Source organism: Salvia splendens, chromosome 17, assembly GCF_004379255.2.
Source record: "Salvia splendens isolate huo1 chromosome 17, SspV2, whole genome shotgun sequence".
Taxonomy (NCBI): Eukaryota; Viridiplantae; Streptophyta; class Magnoliopsida; order Lamiales; family Lamiaceae; genus Salvia; species Salvia splendens.
Window position 1 is genome coordinate 20,438,195 of NC_056048.1, and position 10,805 is coordinate 20,448,999.

Below are 10,805 nucleotides of genomic sequence, written 5' to 3' on the forward strand. Positions count from 1 at the left end.
TTAAGAACACTGATAATGGATACGTTATAGTGTGTCTCTATGTTGATGATAAGTTAATCATGAGTAGTAACCCCCAAGTGATTAACGACACGAAAGCCATGTTAAAGAGAAACTTCGACATGAAGGATATGGGTCTAGCCGATGTAATTATTGGAATGAAAATTCTAAGAACATCCGAAGGAATCACCTTAACTTAATCTCATTATGTTAAGAAAGTATTAAAGAGGTTCAACGCCTATGATGGCATCCCGGCTAAAACGCATATAGAGCTCAATGTTCACTTGAGTAAGAACAGGGGTGAGCCCGTTGCACAAGAAGATTATGCACGAGTCATTGGATGCATTATGTATCTTACTAATTGCACTCGACCTGATATTGCTTGCGCCGTGAACAAGTTGAGCCGCTATACGAGCAATCCAAGCAATGAGCATTGGAAAACTCTTGTAAGAGTTTTGAGGTATCTCAAGTATACTCAAAATCATGGGCTACACTTTTCGAGATACCCCTCTGTACTTGAAGGGTACTGCGATGCAAACTGGATATCCGATAACAAAGACTCACTTTCGACAAGTGGATATGTCTTTACTATTGGGGGTGGTGCTGTCTCATGAACTCCACGAAACAGACATGTATAGCCCGATCCACCATGAAATCTGAATTCATAGCTTTAGATAAAGCTGGGGAAGAAGCCGAATGGCTTAAAAACTTCCTTGAAGACATTCCTGTTGGTCAAAGCCCGTGCCTCAAGTGTTAATTCACTGTGATAGCCAAGCCGCTATTGGGAGGGCAAACAGTGGCCTGTACAATGATAAGTCTCGACACATCCGTCGACGACATAATACAGTGAGACATTTGATCACAACAGGGGTAATTACAATTGACTACGTGAAGTCATTGGATAATCTAGCGGATCCGCTAACCAAAGGGTTAAATCGTGATCAAATGAATAAATTGCTAGAGGGAATGGGTTTGAAATCCACAACTGAAGAATTGTCATAGTGGTAACCCAACCATGATGACTGGAGATCCCAAGAACTTGGTTCAGTGGGAAAACTAAGTTGTGAGAATTCGTGTGAACACTCATCTACATCTATTCCCTAGAGAGTAATAGAGTGTTGAAAAACTTGCCTAGTGGTGAGGTTAAGTCTATGACTTTTAATGATCCCTAAAGGATCTCGTTGAGATAAAGTTCTCAAAGAGACCGAGTATGGCAAGATACTTAACGAGGAATTATCTATGTAAGTGTGAAGTGGGGCCGCTTCATACAATACACTTATGAATCCAAAGTGGTGTCCAAGGCCTGAAATGAACACAAAACGTGAGAACGGATGAGGTTGAGGTGTTTAAGTGTTAACATCATTGTCTCGGTGCACGCCGTGGAGGAATAGTTCAAAGCATCGCGCTACTAGTCCGCCTGTGTATCCGATGGTGTTGACTATGGATGATTCAAAGCCAAAAACTACATATCCTTATGCTTACATACCTCTTGAGGGTTGAGCTTGTGTCTGCATACATATGCATTTGACAATTTCCACTCATGTGGGGGATTGTTGGAATAGTGCTTGGTCAAATGACTTTGACTAATAATAAACATAACAAGACATTTAATTTTGTGAAATTAAATGCAATAACGTCGATCTACGTTCCGAGTAGATGACCGTAGTATATTTATTTTCTCAAATCTGATTCCTGGTGAGTGAGAAATAATATATTAAAGTTGGTCACAATAAAGCCAAAAATGAGCTATGGGAAAAACTAAGGGATTAAATTAACTAAGTGTTAATTATCCCACATCGGGGATGATAAACTTCTTTGATGAAGTATTTAATAAGATGAATTATTATGTGAAATAATTATCGTGGAACAAGACGGGTGACAGAGCCTACGCGCGCCGCCGCCGCCCGCCCGCGAGCCGCGCACCACGCACAGTGCACCGTGACCCGTGCCCCAGGCCCCGGGTGTCGGTGTCGGGTGCCTTGTGCCTTGGATCTTTGCAATTGGTCTTTGGGCTGTTCTTTGGAGCTGATTGTTGAGCGTGGTTCAAGCCCCACTTATTCTTTTTAGACCACCCAAACTTCACGCTATCCCCGACGGGTCTGGTCCACGTCATGTTCTCGCTGGACCCCGACGCATAACGGGAGACAAAAGGTCCCCGCTGGACCCTGACGCATAATGGGCGACAAAATGTCCCCGTTGGACCCCGATGTATAACGGGAGACAAAAGGTCCCCGCTGGACCCCGACGGTCCATGGTGTATCCCGTCGTGCAGCATGTCCAGGTGCGTCGTGTCTCTTCAGCTCCCAATGGCTAGTGCACCAGTCAATAACCCCCGGCGGTTACAGTCAAGCCATCATGACACACATAATGGCTGTTGACTCCATCAATGCCCCTGCGGGTGGACTTGGCGTATAAATAGGCATGCATCCATTGCATTCTAGACAGAACATACACAAGCATTCTTGCATACACGCTCTCTCCCTCTCTGCATAATCTTCTAGTCGAAGCTTTGCCCCTGCCTTACTCTCGTTCGCCGGATCTCTGCTGCTAGCGGTGCTGCTACTTCAGAGACAAAGCCGTTTTATCTTTGGGGACGACACGCCAAACCGAGAGTACTACCGGAGCGTATCTCGTCTTGCAGAAAGAGGACTCCTCGACTCGGCCTACCGCTTTCCACAGACTTTTCCGTGTAATTGTTGTTTCTGTGTAATTTCCTTGTTTTTATTTCCGTGTATTTTTCGCCCGACAAATTTGTATCTCAAATTTTTTAACCTGGGAAACAGACAAAAATGACAAAACTAGACAATTAATGGGTGTTGTATGGATTATTAAGTAAAGAATCTGAGTTTATATATATTAGGATTTAATAGACCTATAATTTTTTGTTGAAGTATGTTTATAAAAGTATGCATTTCGTTCCGACCAAGTGAACTAATTTAGAGATAAACCCAAACATCATTTATTAAATATTGAAGTTATTTAGAGTAGCAACTATGATAATCTAAAATAGATGCAATTGGTAGTCGGTGATGAAATGTTGGATTAAATGAGGACACGCATTCCAGCTTTGAAATTCAATGATTGACAATATTTGAGACCCACATTGGCTTTGTAATATTGAATTTGGTTACAACTCTCACTCATTGTTCACCACTCAATTCAACCTATTTATAACCTCTTTCCATATGCCCTCGCTCTCTAGTACTTACTTCTGTGGCCCCTCTCTTATTCAATTCTATATTTGGATCAACTCATATTTAATATAGATGTTCTGATATTCAATTGCTCAATTAATATCATGTCTTGTCTCTCTCTTAATTCGACAAACATGCATAATTTATGCACAAACAATTAGGTCAAATTCATACTACCGATGACTGATGCATCTTATGATGTTCAAAAATGCTCTCCCCTACAAAAAAAACACAAAGTTTGTTGAGTACCAAAATGCTCACTAAATGTCATTAACACTTCAACGATGCTCGCAACTATGTCACTCGCGCAAATTTACAAGCATCAATCTTTGTTATGTAGCAAGCACGTCGTAAGTGCTCGTAAAGTCCTTACCTTTTCAATTGCGAGGGCACAATCGACTGTTTAACGAGTATACTCACATATTGATTTTTGTTGTTTTTTCTTGATTTAAATCATTTAATTAGTTTTAGAGTGTCATGAAAAATAGTTTCATTTTATCATTTTAGGATGTCCACAAAAAATAGTCTCATTTCTAAAAATGAAAAGTTTATTTCTCATACTTTATCCACTTTTTTCTTTCTATATTTCTTACTTACCTACTTTTACTCATTCTCTCCTACTTTATCAATTTTCTCATTAAAACTCGTGTCGTCCACAATTGAACTATTTTTTGTGGATGGGGGATATAAATTATCCTTAGGCTACCCACGACTCATATCCTAAATCATCCCAAATCTTTTACTACAACTCATATCACAAATCAAACCCAAATATTTAATATATTTATTTATTATTCAATTTGATATTATATTTTTAAATTTATGTATATTATAAAGTTAGAATAAATAAGTCCAAAATAAAGCTATCAAATACAAAACAATACATCATTAAAATTTCTAAAATTGCATAATATTAACTTTCTTATAATTATATCATTAATTGTGATCGAATTACATTATATTTATAGATGAAAAGTGATAAAAAATAATGTACAAAAAATAAATACTGCGTACATTTGTTTCTATTCAGAGCATCCGCAGCGGTGAGTGGACACCCATCCGTCCGTCCGTGCCAGCGGCGTGGCACCGCCTGCTCGCCGCTGGCGCGGCGCTGCTCGATGTATCGAGCACGTTCTGATTGACCAACGGCATTTCCGTTGGAAATTCATTTTTTTTAAATCGAAAATAATACCAAAAATTAAAATAAAATATTTTCAGATTCCCAAAAATATGGCCGTTTTATACTGTTTTTCTGGATTTTTTTTATTTTTTTATTCCCAAAATCATCTATAAATACACACATTTATCATCAATTTTTCACATCAAATAATCTCCCATTTATCATCCAGTTTTAAGACGAGGATGAAGCCGGAAGCTCAACCGCGAGGTCTCCCCCACGCCGAGGTCTGCATACGACGGTGGGCGAGAGGATTGAAACAAGGAACACAATGTGCGATACCCGAGCCCACATTGAGCTACAAGAAGACCTAATCAAACACATTTGGGCGAAATTTGGCCACTAGTAGTGGGTTTTTTTTTTAATTTTATGAATTTAATTATGTAATTTTTAATTTTTAGGATTTTAATTAAGTAATTTTTAATTTTTAGGATTTTAATTATGTAATTTTTATTTTTTTTTAATTTGTAATAGTATTCCGGATATTTTTAATACATTTTAATTTTGTGGAAATGTTTTTATTTAAATTGAATAATAGAATGGTGAGACTCTTGAGCTTGTCTTTGCGGAAGAGCACAGATGTGAGTGTTGTGCTCTTGTCTAAGAGCAGGGAGTAAAGTGGGTCTGGGCACACATCCGTGCTCGTTGGCAAGAGCACGGATGGAAATGCTCTCAGGCCAGCGCCCTGCAATGCAGTTGTATTCGGGAACGCATCCTTAGAGCATCAGCAATGCAACCACGATTTGGGGGAAGGGGGCGCTGCACTGCGTCGGCCTAGCCGCTCGCCCCATTTCCGGCTGAATAGTCGGCCTTCCCCCTTCCCCATTAACCCCTTGTTAGTTGAGCTTCATATTACATTAACTATGTGGAATTAGATGTCAATGACTTCGCCGAACTCAGTATAGTCGCATGGTGAATCTGGCAAGGTCTAAATTTTCTTTAATTTATAGGACCACTACTAAAATTGCTTTTTAAAATTAATTTTATATACCTATATTTCATATATAAATATCCTAATTTCATCAATAAATATTCATTATTCACATCGAAACTTATACACTCATTTCCTATATTTAAAAAAAAAATCGGTATTTAATTTAAGTTTTTTCATAATTTTTTGGTATTTAAATTATTGCATCCTTTATCGGTATTTATTTATTTTATTTCAATTGATATAACTTTCAATTATTTCAATTATTAAATGACTAAAAATCATGTTAAAAGTTGTAAATGAAATTGGGGCTGAATTTGGGGCGGGGTACATTGCAGTAGTACTTCCTCCATCCCTAAAAATTTATCATTTATTTATATTTTCTTCCATCTCTAAAAATTTGTTACCTTTCATTTTTATCATTTTTGGTAATAGACCTCATATTTCATTAACTCATTCTCACTCATATTTTATTATAAAACTAATTTATAAAAATAGGACTTATATGACACTAACTTTTTCAACTCAATTTGTATTATATTTCTTAAAACTCGTGTAGCGTCAAATGATGACAAATTATTAGGGACAAAGGGATTAGCATTTATTGGCTAGAATTTGAAAAATTGACGTGACAGTTGAAAAATGGGTCTGTGGCTGGATTTTGAGTCCAACACTATGGATGCTCTTAAACTGATGGAGAGGCCTTCGGTAAGGTCTGGGCACCGTTGTCCCAAGAACGTATGAGGCCGAACCACACCGCAACGTACCGCAAGTTTTGCTGTTCGATCTCGACAAGGGTTTCAATTATTCATGCCCTTAAAATAACTAGAAAAATTATAACTTAGTATAGAGGTAAACATTCAATTTTGCCCAAAACGAGCAGAATCGAATTATTCTAAAAATTGAACTCGAAAAAATCAAAATCCAAACTATGCAAAACAATTCGAATGGAAGCCCAAAATTACATCAAAATATTTTTTTAAATAAACCAAAATTCAAAAACCATTTTTCTAGTACTTAAATTTTGAACAGAAAAAATTAGTCGTATCACTTTAAATTTTGTTTCTAGTTTCTCGTAAAATAATGTCTGCGAGCTTTTCGTCTCTGCAATCGTCTCTCACACACAGGATTGACATATACCCGATTAACTGTTCCTTTCTCTCTCCTTCTTCCCTATAAAGAATTGAATCACCTCATAAATTTACCCACTTCTCATGATCCCTTTTTTTCAACTTAAAACAGCTCCATCATCCGCCATGGACACCGCCCAGCTTCACCACATGTATAACCCACCAGAGACTCCCAGAGAGCCCATGGAGTTCCTCTCCCGCTCCTGGAGCTCCTCCGCCCTTCAAATCTCCAAGGCTCTTGCTCCCCCGCCGCGCCCCTCCCACATTCCCGCCGAAATCATCCTTGAAGATATCTCCGCCGAGCTCGACTCCGCCGCCGCCGGAAACCCCTTCTCCTTTGCTTCTTCTGAGACCTCTCAGCTTGTCATGGAGCGCATTATGTCTCAGTCTGTAAGTAAAGATCGAATTTTTGTATCTGTCTGAAACTTAAAAATCAAATCTTTCCCTTTGTCCCTAAGATTCTTGGAATTTTGTACGTGAATGTATAGAAAAGCAGAGGATTTGTTGTTGAGTTCTGCAATTCAAGAATCAAGAACGTTTTTTTATTGTGATTTTGATAAGGGTACTACATATAAAGCAGGCTGTATCACCGCATAGCTCAGGAAGGCCTTCCCACAGCAGTGGGCCCCTCAACGGCGGTGGTGGTTCTATCTCTGATAGCCCACCAGTCTCCCCATCTGAAATGGATGATCTCAAGGTTTCTTCATTTTTCTCTCATTATTCTATTTGTTTCTTGCTTTACTGTGTTTGCTGTCTTGCATTTGCATTTATGTTTTTGGAGTTCAAATTATTTGTGTGTGTTATTTATTTGGTCGCACAAAACACAAGTTCTGCAACAGAGAGAGAGAGGGTATGTATCAGCTTTCTCTTCAACCAACAACATGCTGAAACTGTTAACAAAGTACCAGACTGACTGAGACCACCTATATCAGTTTCTTGCATTAGCTTTAATTAAAGATGGAAGAATTTTTAGGGTGGCTAAATATTTAATTTCTTAATCCTTATTTCTCCTAAGAAAAATTGTGTTTGGTTGTGATAAATGTAACAGCTTTGATTGTCTGGCAATAATGGAAAGAAGTGAATTTATTATGTGGGGCACTCTGCCATCTTCAGTTGTGGTTCTTGTTGGTCCAGTTTCATGGTGGGCTCTTTTTGTGGTAATCTAATTGATTGAATCAAAACGTGGAGGATGCAACATTTTTAGCATTACTTTATAGTCAAAATTTAGTGAATTTGATGTTGACATTGATTTTTTTTGATGTAGTTGATGAATGATCATGTTGGCGGTAGCAACCAGATCAAGACCAGCTTCGTCATCGGGCCATCTGCAGGCGGGAGGAAGACGGTGGGGAGGTGGTTGAAGGATAGGAAAGAGAAGAAGGAGGAGTTGAGGGCACAGAATGCACAGCTTCATGCTGCCATATCTGTTGCTGGTGTAGCAGCTGCTATTGCTGCCATCGCGGCTGCCACAGCCGCATCTTCTGGAGCTAGAAAGGAAGAGCAGATGGCCAAGACCGACATGGCCATGGCCTCAGCTGCAACACTGGTGGCTGCACAGTGTGTTGAGGCAGCCGAGGCCATGGGGGCTGAGCGGGATCACTTGGCTTCGGTGGTCAGCTCCGCTGTCAACGTGCAATCGCCTGGAGACATTATGACCTTGACAGCTGCTGCAGCTACTGGTACAAATCTTGCCAATTCTTGGATCATTCTTTTATGTTTTTGAGTAGTTCTTTTTGTGAATTTCTGCTGCATTTTCCCCAGCTCTGCGTGGCGCTGCCACATTGAAGGCGAGGGCGTTGAAGGAAGTGTGGAACATCGCATCTGTTATCCCTGCGGACAGGGTGCCTAATGGTGGCAGTAGTGGAAGGAATGGGAGTTTGAACGGAAGCCACAGTGGCGAGCTTGTAGTTGAAGAAAATTTCCTTGGCATTTGCGGTAAGGAGTTGCTTGCTAGAGGCGGGGAGCTCCTGAAACGAACGCGAAAGGGTAAATTCTTGAATTTCCTTGTCTCAATGTTATTACAGAAATGTTGTATTTAGTGTCTCTATTAGTATGTTAGATTGATGATGATGGTCTTTACTCGTTTTTTGTCGATGATTGTAGTCGAGTAATGGTTGAATTCTGTATGGTGAAATGCAGGTGATCTTCATTGGAAGATTGTGTCTGTGTACATCAACAGAATGGGTCAGGTGAGAGCCTTTTCTTGACCATGATTGAACAATCAAACTCTCTGCCAATGATATTATGCTCGGCTTTACGTCTAATCTTCAGCAAAGAAACTTCAATCAAGTGGGGGCAAAAGCTAAAGCTAATAAAAAACATACAAAATGCTGATCTGCCTTTTGCTTTCCATGATCTAAAACAGAGTTTTTGATTCACATTTTGACAGGTGATACTGAAAATGAAGAGTAGACATGTTGCTGGGACAGTTACAAAAAAGAAAAAGAGTGAGTGAGCCTTTAATTTTCTGCTTTTGTCTTTTCTTTTTATTTACAGAATTGGAGGTGGTGGGCTTGCTTCCATTTGGGGATTTGAGAAAGTAGTGTGAAAATTGTTTTGAGAGGAAAAAAGATAAAGAAAGTTGGCATCTTTTTCTTGAAAATCTCAGATGTAGTGCTGGAGGTAATGAAGGACATTCCAGCTTGGCCGGGGCGTCACCTGCTTGAAGGCGGAGAGGACCGGAGATACTTCTCGTTGAAGACGGTGGCGCGTGGGGTCGTCGAGTTTGAGTGCCGGAATCAAAGGGAGCATGATATATGGACTCAAGGTGTTATAAGGTTGCTTACAATCACTGCAGATAAGAGGATCTGATGGTTTTAATATCCTATGATTATGGTCTAAAGTCTTGAAGTTTGTTTGGGTATTGTTGTTTTTTATTTTTCATATTTCTTTGCCTATGTCCAATGTATAAAATGAAGCTTAAGTTTGTCACAAATGGAGGCACTTAGTAAAGGTAAAAGGTAAAGTGAAATTAAAGAAAGATAGAAAACCATGTGATCTTGTGGGAAAGGAAAAGGGTTATCTTGGACTAGGTTATGGTCAAAAAAATAATGGGGGGATCCATTTTTCTTGAATTTTATATTATTGCAATGCAGATAATGTTAAGTCCATTTAATTAGTGTTGGGAACATAGATTAAGGTTTGTGATTAGGCTGTTTGGTTTATAATCATTATAGCAGTATTACAATATGTTTGAGTTTTTGTCTTTTACTGTAATAGTTTGACTAGGACCGTAAGATTGTCTGAATTGAAGAAAATTCATAAATTCAGATATTTACAGAACTGTTTGTAGGAGAAGGCAACTTCACCTTCCACAAAACTAAACCATCCAGATAACTCAAACCTACCTATCATGTCAATTTTTTTTATCTCATCCACAAAACTAATGCCCCTTTAATGTTTTATTTGTGTTTAATCAGGAAAAGGATAATTTGGTTTTAAATAGTAGTATACTTTATCTTTTAGGATTTTGTACATGATTTCTGTTTGAGTGAACTGCACAAAAGGTCTTTAACTTTTCGCCTTATAACAGCAGAGATCCCTAATATTTAAAAATCTCATCACATGTATCTAACAAAATATATAATCACAAACCTTGTGTTTTTTGCCATTTTCCGGACGAAAATGCCCAAATGGGCAGTTTAGTCTATTTACCTATCAAACCTACATTTCTGCACACTCTATGCTGCACATCTAGTCTGCTGTGTAAGAGATGTCTCTTCAAACATAATAGACTATTTTGGGAGAGGATCCTCTGTTGTGTCTCAACCACAGCAGAGGCTGCTGTGCACCAAATACGGCAGCGTTTCATTGCCACTCCTTCAATTTCATCGCCTTTTATCATTTAGATTCATTTATTATTTTTATTGAATAAATTGCCTTAAATCACCTTTTCCCCATTATTATCGTATACTCTATTTTATTGTATAAAATCTGCTGCTCAAATATTCTTCAAGTGAGTAATAAAGTTCTTATAAAAAATTTAGTTGCAACTTCGTTTATTTCTTTTATTATTTTTCTTATCACCTTTTATCCATTAGTTTCATTTTATAACATGGGCATCAATAATCTACTACTATAATAAATTGGTGCAAGTATTCTTCCAATAATTGTACCAATTGGTATCATATTTGTATAAGAAATTAATTAACAATTAACAACACATTGAGAAGAAAAATGAAATCTAATAACATTATAACAAAGAATTAAAGTGAATTATAGGGAAATCTTAGTGTGGGATTTTTTTTAATATTATGCTCATCACACATTTTTTTTCCTAATTTTGCAGCATATAACATTATATTTTGAATTATAATCACTTAAAATTTTAAATGATATTCAGAGTGATTATTTAGGATTAGATATTTCATTCTGAA

At 38.1% G+C, this 10,805-nt stretch overlaps 1 protein-coding gene across 2 annotated transcripts; it reads left to right on the forward strand.

Annotated features, from left to right (window-relative positions):
* Positions 1–6,366: 6,366 nt before the first annotated feature.
* LOC121773679 (VAN3-binding protein-like) lies at positions 6,367–9,388 on the forward strand. Of its 2 annotated transcripts, none has more exons than XM_042170584.1 (7): positions 6,367–6,819; positions 7,007–7,126; positions 7,694–8,108; positions 8,191–8,415; positions 8,569–8,618; positions 8,819–8,876; positions 9,038–9,388. In XM_042170584.1, exons 1-7 carry the CDS (start codon positions 6,514–6,516, stop codon positions 9,238–9,240), a joined length of 1,377 nt encoding a protein of 458 aa, XP_042026518.1. In that variant the 5' UTR covers positions 6,367–6,513; the 3' UTR covers positions 9,241–9,388. The 2 variants fall into 2 exon arrangements, with proteins under 2 accessions (XP_042026518.1, XP_042026519.1); XM_042170585.1 differs by having other exon boundaries at positions 6,369–6,819; positions 7,010–7,126.
* Positions 9,389–10,805: the final 1,417 nt, after the last annotated feature.

Bases quoted from the DNA above. Each gene is read 5' to 3' on its own strand.
- LOC121773679 (XM_042170584.1), top strand. From the start codon at position 6,514: ATGATCCCTTTTTTTCAACTTAAAACAGCTCCATCATCCGCCATGGAC. The intron at 6,820-7,006 runs GTAAGTAAAGAT...CTACATATAAAG, and splicing joins AGCGCATTATGTCTCAGTCT to CAGGCTGTATCACCGCATAG. The intron at 8,877-9,037 runs GTGAGTGAGCCT...TGAAAATCTCAG, and splicing joins AGTTACAAAAAAGAAAAAGA to ATGTAGTGCTGGAGGTAATG.